The 21,566-nt window shown below is 37.5% G+C and overlaps 1 protein-coding gene across 1 annotated transcript in view; it reads left to right on the top strand.

Moving 5' to 3' along the window:
* SPEF2 (sperm flagellar 2) overlaps positions 1–21,566 on the top strand; it is a gene marked incomplete at both ends in the record, with an annotated part of 174,432 nt that overhangs the window by 58,578 nt on the left and 94,288 nt on the right. Inside the window, 3 exons of the mRNA XM_080803297.1 lie at positions 17,571–17,790; positions 19,283–19,437; positions 21,161–21,236. Coding sequence (XP_080659423.1) covers positions 17,571–17,790; positions 19,283–19,437; positions 21,161–21,236 — 451 coding nt within the window. The remainder of the gene's footprint in view (positions 1–17,570; positions 17,791–19,282; positions 19,438–21,160; positions 21,237–21,566) is intronic.

The following is a 21,566-nucleotide window of genomic DNA, read 5'->3' as shown; positions in this document are numbered from 1 at the left end:
CCTCTAGAATTCTGATGGATTCCTGTCTTGCATTGAGGTCTTTTATCCATTTCAAGTTTATCTTTGTGTAAGAGAATGGTTGAGTTTCATTCCTCTACATATAGCTGTCCAATTTTCCCAGCACCATTTATTGAAGAGATTGTCTTTATTCCACTGGATATTTTTTCCTGTTTTGTCGAAGATTATTTGACCATAGAGTTGAGGGTCCATATCTGGGCTCTCTACTCTCTTCCACTGGTCTATGTGTCTGTTTTTATGCCAGTACCATGCTGTCTTGGTGATCACAGCTTTGTAGTAAAGCTTGAAATCAGGTAACGTGATGCCGCCAGTTTTGTTTTTCTTTTTCAACATTTCCTTAGCAATTCGGGGTCTCTTCTGATTCCATACAAATTTTAGGATTATTTGCTCCAGCTCTTTGAAAAATACCGGTGGAATTTTGATCGGAATGGCATTAAAAGTATAGATTGCTCTAGGCAGTATAGACATTTTAACAATGTTTATTGTTCCGACCCAAGAGCATGGAATGGTCTTCCATCTTTTTGTGTCTTCTTCAATTTCTTTTATGAGTGTTCTGTAGTTCCTCGAGTACAGATCCTTAACCTCTTTGGATAGGTTTATTCCCAGGTATCGTATGGTTCTTGGTGCTATAGTAAATGGAATCAATTCTCTAATTTCCCTTCTGTGTTTTCATTGTTAGTGTATAAGAAAGCCACTGATTTCTGTACATTAACTTTGTATCCTGCCACATTACTGAATTGCTGTATGAGTTCTAGTAGTTTGGGGGTGGAGTCTTTTGGGTTTTCCATATAAAGTATCATGTCATCTGCGAAGAGAGAGAGTTTGACTTCTTCATTGCCAACTCAGATACCTTTTATTTCTCTTTGTTGTCTGATTGCTGTTGCTAGGACTTCTAACATTATGTTGAACAAGAGTGGTGAGAGTGGGCATCCTTGTCATGTTCCCGATCTCAACGGGAAGGCTGTGAGCTTTTTCCCATTGAGGGTGATATTTGCTATGGGTTTTTCATAGATAGATTTTATGAAGTTCAGGAATGTTCCCTCTATCCGTATACTTTGAAGCGTTTTAATCAGGAACAAATGCTGGATTTTGTCAAATGCTTTTTCTGCATCAATTGAGAGGACCATGTGGTTCTTCTCTCTTCTCTTATTGATTTGTTCTATCACATTGATTGATTTGCAAATGTTGAACCATCCTTGCAACCCAGGGATGAATCCCACCTGGTCATGGTGGATAATCTTTTTAATGTGCTGTTGGATGCACATTTTTAATCAATAGTGCTTCTGGCTTATGATTTTCCACTAACTAGACTTTAAAGATGCATTTGTTTATGTTATGGTTTAACTCTAATACTCCTTTCACTACAGCAGATGTATACATACCCATCCCCAAATTTATTTATACAATGGCTTATTACCAGGTCTTTCCTCCTCCCCCTCCACGGAGAATAGGAATATGAAACTAAATGGGCCATGAGATTGTTTCTATCCTACATAAGTCTCATCTGATTGGTTTGACCCTAAGCTCCAGATTCTATCTTGTTCTTACTCTTTAACTCCAGGCTTTATTATTGATCCAGTGGCTTTCTAGACTCAAAATCTGACTGTAGACTCTCCAGCTTAGCTTTTGCCTTTTCCCCTGGTGTTCCCTGGTTTCCCAGTGAATGACCCAGTCTTCACAGTGTATTATTAATCAGTTCCCTTATGGACAGAATATTAACTTGAAGCCTATATCACTCAAGTGACATCATTGGGTAACTGATCCAAGTACACTGATTAATTTTATTAGGTGAGTGTGAATAGATCATTATTTTTACTTATTTAAGAGATATGTGTTGTATTAGCTCAGGCTGCCATAAGAAAATACTGTAGACTGGGTGGCTGAAACAACAGGAAATTTTATTTCTCACAGTTCCATAAAGTCCAAGTTCAGGATAATAGCTGATTCAGTTCCTTGATGAGGACTCTCTTCCTGACTTGCTGATGGCTACCTCATTGTGTCCTTGCACAGACAGAGAGAGAGAGAGAGAACTCTGGTCTGTCTTCTTCTTAAGAGGATCCTAATCCCATCATGGGGGTCCCATCTTTATAAACCCTTCTAAACCTAAGTACCTCCCCGAAGCTCTGCCTCCAAATATCATCACGGTGGGGTTAAGGCCTCAACATATGAATTTTGGAGGGACAATTTGTTTATTCAGGACACATGTTTGTTTGTTTGTTTTATTTTTTTATTTCTTTTCAGCATAACAGTATTCATTGTTTTTTCACCACACCCAGTGCTCCACGCAATCCGTGCCCTCCCTAATACCCACCACCTGGTTCCCCCAACCTCCCACCCCCCGCCCCTTCAAAACCCTCAGGTTGTTTTTCAGAGTCCATAGTTTCTCATGGTTCACCTCCCCTTCCAATTTCCCTCAACTCCCTTCTCCTCTCCATCTACTCTTGTCCTCCATATTATTTGTTATGCTCCACAAATAAGTGAAACCATATGATAATTGACTCTCTCTGCTTGACTTTTTTCACTCAGCATAATCTCTTCCAATTCCGTCCATGTTGATACAAAAGTTGGGTATTTGTCCTTTCTGATGGAGGCATAAGACTCCATAGTGTATATGGACCAAATCTTCCTTATCCATTCATCCGTTGAAGGGGATCTTGGTTCTTTCCACAGTTTGGTGATGGTGGCCATTGCTGCTATAAACATTGGGGTACAGATGGCCCTTCTTTTCACTACATCTGTATCTTTGGGGTAAATACCCAGTAGTGCAATTGCAGGGTCATAGGGAAGCTCTATTTTTAACTTCTTGAGGAATCTCCACACTGTTCTCCAAAGTGGCTGCACCAACTTGCATTCCTACCAACAGTGTAAGAGGGTTCCCCTTTCTCCACATCCTCTCCAACACACGTTGTTTCCTGTCTTGCTAATTTGGGCCATTCTAACTGGTATAAGGTGGTATCTCAATGCGGTTTTAATTTGAATCTCCCTGATGGCTAGTGATGATGAACATTTTTTCATGTGTTTGATAGCCATTTGGATGTCTTCACTGGAGAAGTGTCCATATCTTCTGCCCATTTTTTAATATGATTATCTGTTTTGTGTGTGTTGAGTTTGAGGAGTTCTTTATAGATCCTGGATATCAACCTTTTGTCTATACTGTCATTTGCAAATATCTTCTCCCATTCCGTGGGTTCCTCTTTGTTTTGTTGACTGTTTCCTCGGCTTTCTTATACACTAACATTGAAAATACAGAAAGGGACATTAGAGAATCGATTCCATTTACTATAGCACCAAGAACCATAAGATACCTTGGAATAAATCTAACCAAAGAGGTTAAGGATCTGTACTCAAGGAACTACAGAACACTCATAAAAGAAATTGAAGAAGACACAAAAAGATGGAAGACCATTCCATGCTCTTGGATCGGAACAATAAACATTGTTAAAATGTCTATACTGCCTAGAGCAATCTATACTTTTAATGCCATTCCGATCAAAATTCCACCGGTATTTTTCAAAGAGCTGGAGCAAATAATCCTAAAATTTGTATGGAATCAGAAGAGACCCCGAATTGCTAAGGAAATGTTGAAAAAGAAAAACAAAACTGGCAGCATCACGTTACCTGATTTCAAGCTTTACTACAAAGCTGTGATCACCAAGACAGCATGGTACTGGCATAAAAACAGACACATAGACCAGTGGAAGAGAGTAGAGAGCCCAGATATGGACCCTCAACTCTATGGTCAAATAATCTTTGACAAAACAGGAAAAAATATCCAGTGGAATAAAGACAGTCTCTTCAATAAATGGTGCTGGGAAAACTGGACAGCTATATGTAGAAGAATGAAACTCGACCATTCTCTTACACCGTACACAAAGATAAACTCGAAATGGATAAAAGACTTCAACATGAGACAGGAATCCATTAGAATCCTTAAGGAGAACATAGGCAGTAACCTCTTTGGTATCAGCCACAGCAACTTCTTTCAAGATATGTCTCCAAAGGTGAAGTAAACAAAAGCTAAAATGAACTTTTGGGACTTCATCAAGATCAAAAGCTTCAGGACACATGTTTATTCAGGCCACATGTTTACTCGGGGCACATAAAATGTTTCAAAGTACATATTTGCCAGTCAAGTATAGGAAACTTATTTTCATGTGAAATTATTTTATTGCATTTTATCCCCTGCTGAGAAAGAAGTCTTAACACCTTGTCTTTTGACGATGAAGATATGTTTATATCTTTTGTTTCCAGACATGTAGGAATGTAGCTGCCTTTTAAGTAGGTAGAGTAAGCAGTTGCTTTCATATTCTTAGTTGAGATGTTCTGTTAGGCATTCTACTTTGAAACTTCTGCCTGCCATTGTACCCGATGCCCCACATTATCACTCTTTTGGATTAAGACTTCAGAGGTATCTGTTAAAATACAAACACTTCCCAAGATAAGTAGCGAGAATCATGATCAACATCCAAATATATAGAAAAGAAGTTTGATATTGAAAGGAATGTTCTCACTATCATTCTAGTTTAGTTTATATGTCTCACATTTCATAGTTTCAGTGTCTTCTCCCTTTTGCTTAGAGTTTTGCCTCCAACCCCCTAAATTTCTCCCATAGTACTATGGCTACCTGGTTGGATTTTTCAGACTAAGCTTCATTATGTGGCTGTGTCTTGGTGAAGTCACCAGTATGCCCTAGAGTAGTGTGATTCATGTAATCATCCATAGTGATAATAACTTACAGAACAGAACATCAATGTATTGGTTTTCAAAAGGAGACATAGTAGTCCTTGGCCTGTGGTTGCCAAGAAACTAGGTTGTCTTCTAACTGCTGTGGATCAAATGTTTCAGAGCGCTGGAGTACGTTTGACAGAAGTCTGGGACTTCTGTCTTTGGGGTGAGGGGATGGAAGGAGACCTTAGGTCATGGAAAGGGTATTTCACTTTAAATGACTAGAATAAGTGACAACCTAACCTCATCAGAGAACCATGGTAGGAATAGTTGAATTAAGGTATCAAGTCCAAGGCATTAGACCAGAATTAAGAAATGGTTTACAGGGCACCTGGGTGGCTCAGTGGGTTAAAGCCTCTGCCTTCGGCTCAGGTCATGATCTCAGGGTCCTGAGATTGAGCCCCGCATCAGGCTCTCTGCTCAGCAGGGAGCCTGCATCCCCCTCCCACCCCGCCTCTCTGTCTACTTGTGATCTCTCTCTCTGTCAAATAAATAAATAATAAAAAAGAAATGGTTTACAAAGCCAAAGATTGGTACCCAGATAGAATGAGGGGTGAGGAGGATATAGCAAAGGAAAAAGAGTTTGGGATGGCTGAGATGAATAAAAGTAGAGTGAATGTCCACCACCCATTTTTATTTTTCATTATGACATAGATTAGGGAGAAGCCAGTCCCTTCTAGGCTCCTCTCATCTCAGGTCAGGCAAGACAAAGGATGGTTCAGGCCTTCTTGGGCTTCCTAACACTGATTTTCTGGTTCATCCTCTACCTACTTTGCCAACTAGAGGAGCCAGCTTCTATGCATCTAGTCCAGCTTATCTTCAGTTAGTTACTCAGATTGCCCACCTAATATTTTAGAAGAGGTTTTGAAGATCTGAACTCTAGAACTATGTCTTGTCAGCTACACATGTCATGTCAGAACACATGGGGTTGTTAATTTCAAGAAAATTGAATGGATCCAAGAAAGTCTGAATTTTGGTGTGGGGCAGATGTCTTGGGCTGAAAACTAGAAACTCTCCCCCCTGGAAGACCCTCCCATTGCACTCCTCCTACCCAGTGCCCAGGGTCTCTCAGTCATGTTATTTGGTACACTGGACTTACCATATTCTTTTATACAATGGGTAGTCACCTCTAAGCTTTTTTTTTTTGGGGGGGGGGTCCATACCTCTTTAAGATATCAACCTTAGCAGTGAAGTCATGAAAATAGAATGCAGTAGCCATTGCTATGAGAGAGGGTATTCTGTGTGGAAAAATTCTACATGAATTTTTCAGTGACAAGCTAGATAGACCAAATCATAGTGTCTACACACTTTGTGATATTGGAGAAATTCCAGCCAAATGTGTCCCTGGCTAAAGCAATGACAGCAGATAGGTGAATTTAGATGTAGAAGCTTCTGGAAAAGTTACTTGAGCCGCAAGACCACAGAGATTATTATAGATTATTGTATTATAGATAATTACAGATTATTATATTATCCTGAGGCAGACTACCACCTCCCTAATGAAGAGAACATGGTTTGAGCAACTAAGGAATGAAATTTACTATTTTTTATAAGGACAGTTACCACCACCAGAATTATTTGGCAGCCGTGGCATAGATAGGGCTCTGATATAAAGTCCAGTATGATGATGTCCCAAGGGCATTTGGGGCCGGGAGAAATGCAAGACTTAGAGTCTCAATTTGTTCTAGCTCCAGGCAATTGTGCTTTGAAAAACATTGGGCTAGACACACAGCTGCTGTAATTCCTGTTGTGTCACGTTTAATGCCTTGGAAGGGCCTTGGTGGCTTTCCAGAGCAGTGAATGGAGCCAGGAGTAGGAACCTGCCATTTTGGGGTAAATAAGCTAATCTCTCACTGATCCCTCTCTGTGAGTCACTGTGAATATGTCTGAAATCAGAATGTTAAGTAAGTAGAAGCCCTTGCCTATTGTTTACATCCAATTTGTCACTGAATTTCAACAGCACTGAAATGTAAGTTTTTAGGATAGAGGATCTCTCAGAATGACTTAGTGTCAGTTACCCCTACTAATCAAACCTACAAGACAAAGTATCAGCTCCATGATTCTCGCTGCCTAATGCATAAGTAATCAGTTGCTCAAAGTTTTAGGAAAAGAAGACTGCCACTGTTTGCAAGTGCTGAGCATTCTGAATTTCCAGATCTGTTAACAGCTAGAGTGAGTGGACTGTAGAATGAGGTGCCAGACTCCCCCATGTGTGGGCCTATAAGCTTTGACAGTGTTCAGCACCACATGCTAGGTAATTGACCATGACCAACTTGAATTTCCCTCTAAAAACAAGTACAAGGTAGACGGACTCTGTTACCCTAGGTCTTCTTTTGTGCAAAGCTAGAATTAAACACATCTGTTCATGGAAAACTACATCAAAAACTAATGATGTACTGTAGGGTGACTAACATAACATAATAAAAAAATAAAATAAACACATCTGTTTTCATAATAGATCAGGGCAGACTGGGGAAGGCTACTGCTGGGACAGAAATGATCAGACTTCTGAGTAAAAGCCATAATTGGCTGATGAATTGGAGTTAACCATGAGATTGATTGATAGACAGGCATTGATGACTCAGTTCTGCTTCTGGCCAGAACAGTCTTCAGCTCAGCATGGCAGGAGAAGTAGAGTTAACCTCTTCCTTTCCCTCATTACCATGAGCCACATTTGTACTTCCTGGGGGTAGATAATGGCGTGGCCCAGTCTGTGCGCTCTAGCACAGCGGGGTGTAGGGGCATACCTTCTCTCTGGAAGTGCACCTCCCTAACCAATGTTAGTGTGAGCTGTACATCCCCACCTCTCTGGCTTCTCTGGAACCTGAAGGCCAGACTGTTTGGCCAGAAGGTATGGTCAGGAAGCTGCTAATACTCAGGCGTAACTGGAGGTCAGATGACTCCGAAAAGCTGCCAAGCTCGCTCAGCAGGGCCAGTTCATCTTTTCAACTTGTGCTGAGACCTTTAATCTGGGCCCCTGCACAGAGCCCATTCCATAACAGCTCCTGGACGAGAGGCCAGAACAGTTACACATCAGCCAGCTGCTATGTCCTCTCTTCCTCCTTAACAAAGGCAGTATAAGGCAGTATCAATCCTTTCCACTGGACCCCGGCTATCAAACAAGCACCACTCAGTGGCCAAGAAACTAGGTGGCCAGGTTATATGAACTGAACTCCCCACCAGATAAGGCAGCCAGCTACCCCTTCTGTTTCTCCTGAGAATTCTGGCTGGTTGTCAGGAATTTTTAAATCTAATTTACAGATTTTGACAGTTCCTCCAGATTCCATCAGGATTTTGGGGTGGTTGGAGGATAGAAAGCTTAAGAAAGGGAGACACCACAACCTCTGAAAGCTACCAGGTTTTTCCCTAATTATGTCTGTGGAGTATGTCTTTTTTCTGAGTACCAGATTTCTCAAGCACTGTACCTGGAATATGGCCACGGGACGTTCCATGTTGCCACTGTTGTAAATGTGCTTCTATAATATCGAATGCTCTCTTGTAGGAGACAGGACAGATCCAGACCAGAGGCTGGTGCCAGGGATTGAGTTCTTAGAGCTGGAACCAAGATGGTCAGGATAATTTACCTGAAGTCACTGAAAACAGGAAGAGGCAGGGGTGGGCTCAAGCCAAGGCCTTTGAATACTCCAGTGATCAAAGCTCAGATCGGGTGAGAACCAGACTAGAAAATGAAAACAAAAGCAACAGGCTGGAAATGAGGCAGAACTGGAACAGAACAGGACTCACTCACATTAAAGTTCTGGAAACAAAAGAAGGAAGCCCTAGGCAATTGCCACAAAGAGAGCTGGAATGCCTGCAGCTTATTTTTTACCATCTGCCAGTCAGGGGTACACGGTTGGGTCAACCTAGTTTAACAAACCCAAGAAAAATAGGCAGTTAAAAATATGAAATTAACTAGGTCACAAACAGCTTGCCACAGAGCAGCTCTTACCTACCCGTTCACACAGGCTGCTCTTTTCTACTCCAGGACACTGAGAAATCTCTGGCCTTGCTTCTTACAAAGTCCCGAAGTTAAAAGTTATTTAAATTTACTGCATTTTCACTGGGATGCTGTGTGCTGCCATTAAAAAATAATAATAATAAAAACAAAAACAAAACAAAAAACCAGAATACTTGGATTTAATGGAGAGTTTCCCTGAAAATCATCCTGCACAGCCATGACTTCTAGAAATGCTTCTAGGATTAGCTCATTTCATACATGGTGTTTGGATTCTTTTTTTTTTTTTTAAGATTTTATTCATTTATTTGAGAGAGAATGAGTGAGAGAGAGCATGAGAGAGGAGAAGGTCAGAGGGAGAAGCAGACTCCCCAAGGAGCTGGGAACCCGATGCGGGACTCAATCCTGGAAGTCCAGGATCATGACCTGAGCTGAAGGCAGTCGCTTAACCAACTGAGCCACCCAGGCGCCCTGGTGTTTGGATTCTTAATAATTTCTGTGAGGATGATGTTTTCTGATCTTGTTCCTGGATTTGGTATTGGGTTGTATCTAAGTCATCTTTGTACTTAATCAAAATTACTAAAATGTAATATCCATGTATTAACTCATTTATTCAGTTCACATAAGCCCATGCTACAGATTGCTTGATTGATTCATTAATTCAGTCAATAAATATTGACTATCTACTTTGTGCCCGCACTGTTCTAAGTACTAGAGATATGAAGTTGATTAAAATAGAGATCCTTTCCTCCTGGTGCTCACAGTTTAGTGGATATGAGAAAAAACAAAACAAAACAAAACAAAACAAAAAAACAACATTCCAGAGCATGATGTTAAGTGTGGATAAGCACAGGTGGTTATGGACACTGGAAGGGGTGAGTTACTGCCGAGTTGTAAGGTATGAGCAAAATTGTATTTCAGGTATCAAAGATTGTCATCACTTCCTCACTTCTTGCAGAGTGGTGTGCAAGAGAAAGCCAGCCATAGGAGATGCGAGATTAAGGCAGCTTGAAGATCTGTATGATGGAGTGCTTTGGTTGTGCATTGGCTATACTCTGAAAGGTTCATAGCCCCCTTTTGGGGAGTTACTACCTATGGTGTTACTCAAAGACACTTTATTAGAAGCTTCCATCTTACGTCCTTTGGCCATGCTGTACCAAGACAATCTGTCCATTGTTGTTTTTATTATATAGGTTAAAAGATTGCCTTTCAGGAACACCCAAGCAGATGTCAAAAACACTGTAAGTGTTGTGTTCCCTAAGAACTTCTTTCTCTTTCTAAAGAGAAAAGGCATTTGTCTTGTTTTGTTTTTGTTTTTGTTTTTGTTTTTGTTTTGAAGGCATCTGTAATTGAATTGTAAGAAATGTAGAGCCTACCAAACTGGGAATATCTGGGACACATCAGGCTGTACAGATGTTGGTAAGTTCTAACAGTCGATGAGATCAAATTCTGGACTATGTGCGCTTTCAGACTAGTACTGCCGCTCTACAAAAGCCACATTAGGATGCCACTACTAACCATCACTGGCATAATCCAGTGTTTTGTTTGTTGGTTGGATGTTGTGTTAGATAGAGGCACTCAGATTTCATGCTGATTAATATCTCCCAAGGCCCAGATTCTGGTTATCCAAGTTGATCAAAGTGAACCATGTCTGCCCCTTCTTTAAAAGAGTAGATGAGGAAGCTCTCTTCCTAATTTGGATCTTTGGAAGTGGCAAGAAATGAGAAAGAGGTACATCTGCTTGAGTCCAAAGGTAATCATGTACACAGAAGTAAACAATGTATTGAGAAAACTATGTACCTCCACCAACATCATCATCAAACCACTTAAACTGAACACATGGTTGATCTCAGGGTTTTCCCTGAAGTGTGCACGTCAGACTACATTCAAGCACACTGTTCCCAAGCAGATGCTGTGTGTAAATGCTCATGTTGCTTTTAGCCATGGTTAATAATGGGGGATGAAGGATAGTGACACATCAAAGCATAGAAAACAAAAAGGATATGACAGACTGAAAACCAGAATCAGAAGTCTGTGTAATCATGAGGTACCTAAACTATGATATAGAGAACCATGTGAGTGTGAGTGGGGATCCAGGCTGTAAATCAGTGGGTAAGGTCCATGTGATTTGTGAAGATAGGAAGAATAGGTAGATCCTATGGTCCCAGGAATTCAGAATTCAGTTTCCAAAAAGGTCAATGTAAATCAATTAATGAAAACAGTGCTGGTAAATATGTAGTGACTTCCAACCAAGGGCAGAGGCTGTTTACACTGCTGTAAATTCATGGTCCCTGTGTGTCAGTAGACAAGAATTCACAGGGAGAGTTGGACCCCTAGGTGTTGGTGGATCTTGAGTCTTGTATCTTCTCAAGTATGCATACTGATGGTATTTATGCAGGGACAATAAAAATATTAATACTTAGATAAAGAAATATTCATAATTATTATATATATATGACAATTTCCACTAATCAAGTGCTAGTATCAGGGAGCACATCTACACAGAAAAAGTATCTCGTTAAATCAATAGTTTGAACCAAGTAATACTTACTTAGTACTGTCCACTCTAGGCATCAGAGTCTTGAAACTAATAGTAAGATATCTATTTATAACAGTACCTGAAGGAATAAGAATGGTACATTTTGTTATATGATTTTTTCCTCTAATAAAATTTTATTATATAATTAACATAATTAGATGTAACCAACCGTGTAAAATAGGGATCTGGTAAAAAAAAAGAAGAAAAATCTAGTTCCTCTTCACTAATGGCTCTCTTTAGCTCATTGTATTTAAACTAGTAACTTCATTCTGGTCTGAATTTTCCTTTTGCCAGTTCTTCTGACCTCTTTTTCACTCGCCATGTTTTTATTCCAACCTGAGATGATTACTTTGACTTACCCTTTATCTTGGTCTTCATTTAGAAATTTTATCATCTGTATTTTTGAGATGGTTCTACAAAATGTGTTCCACCAAATCCTTGATCTCCTTATCTCCACAGGTTAACCTAAGTGTTCAAAGAAAATGTTCCTAACCTAAGCATTCAAAGAAAATGTTCTCTGCATGGTCAACATTCTATCCCATTGTGTTGCCACATTCTACCACTAATTCAGTGATGGAACAGGGCTTTATTCTGATCCCTTTGTGAGGATGCGTGCCTCTCAGGTTGGGGTGCAAGCTGAATGTGGTTTCTCCCATTGGTAGCCCTCCTATGTGACACAGTTACGTGCCTCCAACAGCAGCCTGAGAACTTCATAGTTAAGCATTTAAAGTGCACAGTCACATAGGCTACACACACAAGGATTTCATTTGATTTTACAGCAGCCCCGTGAAATAGATACTATTATTACACAAAGATGAGACATTGACAAGAGTACAAAACAAATAAGTAGCAGAACTATTATGGGAACCCCCGTCATTTGATTTCAGTCCCAGAATGGTTCCTTTAGAACAGATTAAATGACAAAATCATTAGAACATTGAAATGTTCTAATGAACATTGGATGTTGAATGTTTCCAGTGAAACATTGAAGTTTCCAATGAAATTGGAAACTTTCCAGTTAAAACTGGATTTGGACTTAAAGCCTTTTATTATTTTTATTTTTTGGTGTCTTTTTTTTTTTTAATTATGATCAGTTGGCCAGCAGATAGTACATTATGAGTTTTGATGCAGTGTTAAAACCTTTTTTTAAGAATAATTTCTCTGGTTTGTTTTTTAATTTGATTCATTTCTGATTGGCCACATTACATAAAATAATTATCACTTGTCTAATTTAGAAGTATAAGTGATTCCAATGAAAGTGGAAGCAAGGAATATATTCTAATTCAGTGATTATGGAAAGCAATTTAGTATTTAGGTAATTTTGAACAATGCATATAATTATTGTGCACAGAATTATTAGAAAAACCAAAGACATTAAACTAAAACAAAATAAATTTTACAAAGAAAAGATAGTTTGAACAGAAGTAATAATCAGATACAATTATATTTATTTAGTAATAAATTCTACCAATTTTAAAGGAAAACCTATTATGAATACTTAGGGGTGTTTTTATTTATTTGTTTCAAAAAGCATTTCTTTACCTCAGAATGTTGTCATATCTGAAATTCTGTCACCAAACCAGTTAAATCTTTTATAGCACTTATCAAATCTGTCAGTTTATATTCTGAGTGAACATTTTTTGTCAGACAATTGATAGATATTGAAAGAATACTGATAAAAATTTAAATGCAACAATATAGGCAAGTATTTATTAATATATGACAGAGCATATATAAAACATTTATACATTTATATATGACCTGTTATATATGAATATTTATGCTATGTCACATAGAATATATATTAATGTAAATATACAAATGTAAAGATTTGTATCCTGACATGTAGTCAGAACAAAGATACTACTTTCCTCCTCCTCCTCCAAAAAAAAAAAATGACATAAGGCAATTCAGATTAGCAGAAGTTGAAAAATTGACTTGTGTTTTGTGAAGAAATATAGTGAACTTTGTCTTTTGTTTTTGTTCTCTCTTTGGTTTTCATGACAGCCCTATGTTGTTGAGGAAGCTCATTTTCTCCCCCAGTGGATATTTCTCGTGTTTTTCTGTCCCAGTTATTTGGACTAAGAAGACAAAGTTAAAGGGATTGGGGGCAAGTTGACTGGGGCAAGTGATAAAATATTTTTAAAAAGTGCTAATGAAATGGATCAACTTTGGGGTGCCTGGGTGGCTCAGTGGATTAAGGCTTCTGCCTTTGGCTCAGGTCATGGTCCCGGGGTCCTGGGATCGAGCCCCACATCAGGCTCTCTGCTCAGTAGGGAGTCTGCTTCCCCCCTCCCCTCTCTCTGCCTGCCTCTCTGTCTACTTGTAATCTATGTCAAATAAATAAATAAAATCTTTAAAAAAAATTGGATCATCTTTGAATTGGAGAAGACTTAAACACGATTTTTTTAAAAAGCTCATAAGCTAATATATCTTGAATTCATAATGTTCTGGACCACTGACACAACACATTAGAGTGTTTTAAAATTTGAATAGTTAGATAAATAGTTGTATGTACTAATTCCAAATAATCTTTTTTTAGGTTCAATTAGCCAACATTTAGTACATTATTAGTTTCAGATGTAGAGTTCAATATAATTTCATATAATCTTAAAATATATCATAAATGATAAGAATTTCTACTCTGTAGATTGTGGATGGAATATTTATATTATGAAATTGTTACCTACTTATGTTACTAAATTTTATATATGTATCAAAGATAATTTTTTAAGATCTTTTAAGTGACTTCAGAAAAAATAGTATCTTACTGAAGTTTTCAGTAATTTGCATATAAACTAAACCCTAATTCTTATCTGTTTTTATGTCTTTAATTTTTTAAATTTTTAAAATTATTACAGTGATGTCATAGCAACTTTGAACACTTTAGAAAATACAATAAATCAATGTGTTAAATTACTTTCCCACCAGTATTGAATGAGAAGTATGACTAATTTTTTTGTGTTAGACAAAATATGATGCATCATTGTTTTATTTGGGTATCTTTATTTCTGTGAATTTAAACATTGCTTCAAAAACTCACTGACCATTTTATTCTATTTTGGGTACTGACCTTTCATATTCTTTGTGCCTTTTTTTTCTATTGGGATATTTTTCTTTTTTATCTGATTACTTGCAGCTTTTTATAAACTAAGACTCTTAACCCTTTGTCAAAGGTATATATGTTCATATTCCTTTTGTTCTTTATGTTTAAATTGTGTGTAGGTATGTTTATGTGGGGGAATGTGTAGAATATTTTATTTTCATATAACCAAATTTATCAGGGTTTTTCTGGTTTCCATGCTTAAAAATACCATCCTGGAACATATAAATGTTAATCCAGATTTTGGTGCCTTCGTGATTTATTGGTTCCAGAATCTATTTTCATAAGAAATATAAGGATATACAACTTTATTTTTTTAAATATGTGGCCATAAGTTATTCCAGTGCCAGTTATGAAATAATCTACTTCTCTGTTACTGTGAAATATAAACCTTATTATGTACTGAATTCCTACTATACTTAGCTCTGTTTATAAAATTTATATTTTTGTGCATTGAACAAACCTTTCTGAAACTCATTTTTTTCATTACTATATATATTTTTTAAGTTAAATTCCATTCGCCAACACATAGTACATTATTAATTTCAGATGTAGAGTTCGGTAATTCATCAGTTGCATATAACACCCAGGGCTCATCATATCACATGCACTCCTTAATAATGCCTGTCACCCAGTAATTCCACCCACCTCCCCTCTCACAACCTTCAGTTTGTTTCCTATAGTTGAGAATCTCTCATGGTTTGTCTCCCTCTCTGGTTTCACCCCGTTCAATTTTCCCTCCCTTCCCCTGTGATCCTCTGCACTATTTCTTATATTCCACATATGAGTGAAACCATATGATAATTATCTTTCTCTGATTGACTTATTTCACTTAGCATAATACACTCTAGTTCCATCCATATGGTTGCAAATGGCAAGATTTCATTTTTTTTGTTGGCTGAGTAATATTCCTGTGTATGTGTGTGTGTGTGTGTGTGTGTGTGTATGCAATATATATAGTGTATAAGACTGATATGTCATTTGAAAATATCTCCTCCTCTACTTTATGGTCAACTAATCTTCAACAAAGCTGGAAATAATATCCAATGGAAAAAAGACAGTCTCTTCAACAAATGGTGTTGGGAAAATTGGACAGCCACATGCAGAAGAATGAAACTGGACCATTGTCTTACACCATACACAAAAATAAACTCAAAATGGATTAAAGACCTACATGTGAGACAGGAATCCATCAAAATCCTAGAGGAGAACACAGGCAGCAACCTCTTTGACCTCAGCCTCAGCAACTTCTTGTTAGACAAGTTTCCAAAGGCAAGGGAAACAAGCAAAAATGAACTATGGGGACTTCCTCAAGATCAAAAGCTTTTGCACAGCAAAGGAAACAATTGACAAAACCAAAAGACAACCTACAGAATGGGAGAAGATGTTTGCAAGTGACATATAAGATAAGAGCTAGTATCCAAAATCTATAAAGAACTTGCCAAAATCAACACCCCAAAACCAAATAATCTAGTCAAGAAATGTGCAGAAGACATGAGCAGACATTTCTGCAAAGAAGACATAGAAATGACCAACAGACATATGAAGAAATGCTCCACATCCCTTGGCATCAGAAATACAAATCAAAACCACAATAAGATACCACTTCATACCAGTCAGAATGGCTAAAATTAACAAGTCAGGAAACAAAAAATGTTGACAAGGATGCAGGGAAAGGGGAACCCTCTTACACTGTTGGTGGGAATGCAAGCTGATACAGCCACTCTGGAAAACAGTATGGAGCATCCTCAAGAAGTTAAAAATGGAGCTACTCTACAATCCAGCAATTGTACTACTGGTATTCACCCAAAGGATACAAATGTAGTGATCTGAAGGGGCACATGCACCCCAGTGTTTATAGTAGCAATGTCCACAATAGCCAAACTGTGGAAAGAGCCCAGATGTCCATTCAACAGATGAATGGATAAAGAAGATATGGTACATATATACAATGGGATATTACTCAGCCATCAGAAAATTGAAATCTTGCCATTTGCAACAACATGGGTGGAACCAGAGGGTATTATGCTAAGTGAAATAAGTCAATCAGAGAATGACGATTGTTACATGGTTTCACTCATATATGGAAATTAAGAAACAAAACGGGATCATATGGGAAGGGAGAGAGAAAAAAAAGATGAATCAGAGAAGGAGACAAACCATGAGAGACTCTAAACCATAAGAAACAAACTGGGTGTTATGTGCAACAGATGAATTACTGAACTCTACCTCTGAAATTAATGATGCACTATATGCTAATTAACTGAATTTAAATATAATAGAATTTAAAAAAAATTTTAAGTATCCTTAAAATCTCTTGTTTCTTTCATTGTGTGTTACAAAATGGATACTTGCTATTCTTCACTTTTATTCAGAACTAGTAGCAACTTCTTTATCATGATTAGTCTAGACAGGTTCTAGAAATATATCAATAAAAAGTAACTTTGCTCTCTAAACATTTCCATTTTTATGAGTTCCTTCCTCATTTATTTATTTAAAATTAGTTTTTCCTATTTTAATTTTTAGTTTGTTTCCCTTATTTTTTATTTTAGATCAGGCATTTTATGGGACTATTTTTAATAAATCTATTTTTTAGTGTTCCACTGCACATTTTTATTTTTAATTTCTTCTTAAATCCAAGAACTATTTTACAAGAATGCTTTTTAATTTTTAAGGATTTATATTTCTCATCTCTTTCTAAAATTGATTTCTAGTTTTATTGCAAAGAGCATGATTTGTAGTTTGTTTGGAAACCTGTAATTATTTGATCATTTCAGCAAGAAACCTGAAGAAACTGGGAGTCAAACATAATAGAGTTAGAGGGCATCATATCAGGCATGGGTGTTTTCTTTTATCTTTCTTATATTAAAATATCTTAAAATAAGCTTAGTATTTGCATAAGAAAGCAGATAAATGACTATTTTATCTGTTTACTGAGAGTAGCTTCAATTTAAGTGTCTTTATGCTCAACCTGAGTTACAATATGTCTCAAATAACTCAATATGCTTACTTTCAAAAACTATTGAGGATTTTTGAGTTTTTTCTTTTTCACTTTTCCATACGAAGCTTATTTTTTGCATATTATTTATGTTATTTCTATTGATGTAACATAATTAAAATATTACTTTTGTTTGCTATAATTTGAATTTATTTTAAATATTAAAAATTTTTATGTCTAAATTCCACTTTTAAGAATATCCTGTTTTGTTTGTTTTATTGTTATTTTGCAGAACATGATTGGAGAGTGGGCCTTACCAGAAGAAATGGTTGATAATATACCACCCTCCAACAATAACATATTGGGTCATGTGATTCACAGATTAGTTGAAAAATCTCATCCTCCTCAAGTCAAATCAACAGTACCAGAATTGCCTTCATTTGCTATTAAAGGGTGCTTACTGGGGAAAACATTTAGTGGAAAAACCACTGCTCTAAAGGCTCTACAAAAAGGTAGAATTTCTTCTTCTTCTTCTTTTTTTTCACTTATTGGATTCTATTTGCAGTGACTATAGCTTCAAATGACTATGTATGTAGACAACATACATAAGAACCTGCTAATATATTGGGAAACTCTGTCATCAAAAATTTTGTCCAAGACAGACACTTTTAGGATTGTAGAGTCATAAACTAGTGCTGTCCCAAGCAAACCTGGATATATGGATATGTTATATAATGGTGTGAATAGTCTTAAGAAATAATAAGTTAGAAACTTTTCCTTATAGATTTTATTTACCTACCAATGAAGAGGGAAATTAATAATTTATAACCAATATAAAAGAAATCCACTTCAAATTATAAGTGTATTAATTCTTCACATTCATTGAGTTCTGACTTTTTAATGAACCTGTGGCTTTTTCTTTTGAAGCTCATTCAGTTAGAAGGCCAGGTTTCCATCTGTTTAATTACTTTTTATTCAGTTATACTTATTTTTTACTGTTTTCGCTGGAAAACTCATAATTTGCAGAGACTATTAAGACCATCTTAAACTATTTCAAGGCAGTCAAGAATAGATCATTCTTGAGATATTAAAAGGACCTCCTTGAAAAGCAGCTTGACAAAAGCACAATGAGATACCAGTTCACACCCAAGATGGGTATAATTAAAAAACAAAAGGAAAATACCAAGTGTTGGTGAGGAAATGTTGATTGGAACCCTCCTCATACATTGCTCGTGGGAATGTAAAATGGTGTTGCCACCATGGGAAGCAATTTGGTGGTTCCTCACTAAATTAAAAAAAAAGAATTACCATATGGCCCCAGCAATTCCACTATGGGATATATATCTTCAAAGGTGTAAAAACAGGTGTTCAAAATAAATCTTGTGCAGGAATATTCATAGCGGCATATTAATAATAGCCAAAAGATGGGGAGGGGATCCAAATGCCTGTCACCTAATGAATGGATAATAAAAGTGGTATTAATCTATGCAGTGAAATATTACTCAGTCATTAAAAAGGAGTGATGTACTGCTATGAGCTGCAACGTGGATGAACCTTGAAAACATGATGCTGAAAGAAATGAGACATGAAAGGCTACATATTTTATGTTTCCATTTATATGAAATGTCCAGAGTAAGCAAATCCATAGAGACAGATGACAACTTAGTGATTGCAGGGACAGGGATAGAGAGATAAGGAGTAACTGCTTCATGGGTACAGGGTTTTCTCTTTGGGTGATGAAAATTTTTTAGAACAAGATCATGGTGATGGTTGGACAACATGGATGACCTAAATACCACTGAGTTGTATGATTTACAGTGGTTAAAATGGTTAGATTCATGTTATGTGAATTTTACCACAATAAAAAAGAAGTAAGTGGCTTGATCCAAAAGACAGTTGTAGGAGACCCAAGAGACGGTGTTATTGGATGAAGCCAGCACAGGAGGATAGTTATGTCATTTCCTAAATGAAAAGATATTAATAAAATTGTCTTTTGCACTTTAGACTTTCCTATTCAGATACTTTCTATCGATACTCTTGTCCAAGAAGCTGTCAAAGCATTTCATGACAAGGAAAAAATCAGTGAGGCTCTGCCAACTGAGAAAGAAGCTGAAGAAAAGACTTTACCAGTTCTGCAAGAGAAGAGCAAAGAAATCCAGGCAAATGCGAATTTAGTTTTCTTTTCTGCTCCTCATATTCTAGAGATTTTAAGCTGGATGGAATCTAAGAGATCTTGTAGACCCGAGGTTGGCGAAGTTTTCTGTAAAGGCCCAGAGAGAAACTACTTTAGATTTTATGGATCAAGAGACAAAATCAAGGTTATTATGTGGATATTCATATAATGAGAGAGAAAATTTCTCCCTGACACCCCCATAATACACCCAGGTTTGCCTGATGGGTCATGCAGGGTGGTTGGCCCACTTCGTGCTCCATTACCATCAGCTGGAGACTGTCTCCTGAATATAGAGCCACAGGCTGGTAAGACTAATAAGGGGATGAAGGAGCTGAATTGCAAGGGATTGGAGGAGGGTGGGGTATGAGTGCCAGAGGAGGGCAGTTCACCAAGTCATCAGCTCCTGGAGTGATATTTCATCACTGAGACCCTGGCAGTGGCCAACAGCAGAGTATCCATTGCATAGTTAAAGACCAGTGCCAGCTTTGGGCAGTGGCTGAGGCAGATACTGGAGCAGAGCAGAGAAGGGGCAAAAGGGGATGCCAGGCTTGGTCCCCTGGCTCACAGTGCTTTTCCACAGAGGGATATCCAGGGACCATATAAAAAACAGTTGGGTGGCTGAATTCAATCTGCAAGTAGATCTCAATTGGAGGGGTGGTGGAGAAGGGGGAGGTCTTCCTTGTGGTGTATCTGTATCACATTCCCATCAATATCGCATCTTGCTACATTGCATGAAGATTCTAAGGCAGAAAAATATGAAAATGTGGCTCCACCTTGAGACTCAAAATGTGGTCCAGCACCCTCAATTTAAAGGGGAAACAGTGGAGGTCCTAAGTATGAACTGGTTTACTTGGGGTCAGAAGGCTTGTTGATGAGTGCTGTGAGTGGAAACCCAGATTATAAATCCAGTATTCTTTTTCCCTGCTATATGTTGTCTCTGCAATTGAACAAATTAGCAGAGAATTTAATCCACATCATTTTCATGGGCTGTAAGATAAATGCCATTTAACTACGAATTATGAAAATAACTGGGAGAAGGGGCGCCTGGGTGGCTCAGTCACTCAGTCGGTTAAGCATCTGCCTTCCTCTCAGGTCTGATCCCAGGGTTCTGGGATAGAGCCCTTCATCGGGCTCCCTGCTCAGCAGAGAGCCTGCTTCTCCCTCTCCCTCTGCTGCTCCCCCTGCTTGTGTGTGCTCTCTATTTCTATCTCTCCCCTTGTCAAATAAATAAATAAAAATATAAAAAAATAATTGGGAGAACTGTGGACTGCCTCTTATTCTATATTTTAATCAATTGGATGATAAATAATGTACATGGGTTTTCTTTCTTCCCTTGTGGCTATGACTGACACCACTAGGACTATTCTTTCTAAAATGGTTTTCCATAAATGTTACCTCTTTCTCAGGTTTCACTATATTTTCAAAATAGCAGTTGCTGTATTTTATATAGAATTGAAGGTCATTTGAAAGAGTACACCATAGGTTACTATTTCTGTAAGAATAGTACTCAAAATTTATTTATTTATTTTTTAGTCATCAAATTTTAATTGTTTCAGAAATCATTTATTTCTTCTTAACACCAATATTATAGAAAGACAGTATAAACCTTACTTATAGAAATAAAATGTTAAATATTATTAAAATGTAACAATGTTATAATTTCTGTGTGTGTGTGTGTGCGTGCGTGTGTGTGTGTTTTCTCCCCAAAGGATCTACAGAATGTATCTTCACCTTATCCAGTTTCAGAGGACGCATTGCCAAAAACGGAAGGTAAAACTGTATTTAGTAAGTGAAATATCAAAACAAATCATCCATTATTTACATTAGGTAGGCAGACAGATAAATAGTAAGTGCACACATATGTGAGCACAAACTTGCTTTCAGGGAAAGAAAGGGGAGTTTTGCATACCTGTCTACCTGGTCATTTAACAGAGAGGGCAAGATACACACATAAGCCCCTAACCTTTGTCTACAATACAGGTAAGAGATGAATATTATGATGGAATCTTTCTATACCCTTTCAAGTAGTTGTTCTGTTTTGTTGTGCTTATGAGAACAGTCAGGAGAAATCCTCCCTCTTCCTGGCTTTGCAAGGAGACAGAATTATATTGTTTC

The sequence above is a fragment of the Martes martes genome (genome assembly GCF_963455335.1).
Source record: "Martes martes genome assembly, chromosome: 5".
Taxonomy (NCBI): Eukaryota; Metazoa; Chordata; class Mammalia; order Carnivora; family Mustelidae; genus Martes; species Martes martes.
The sequence above is the reverse complement of the archived record's forward strand: the minus strand, read 5'-3'. Positions and strand labels throughout refer to the sequence as shown.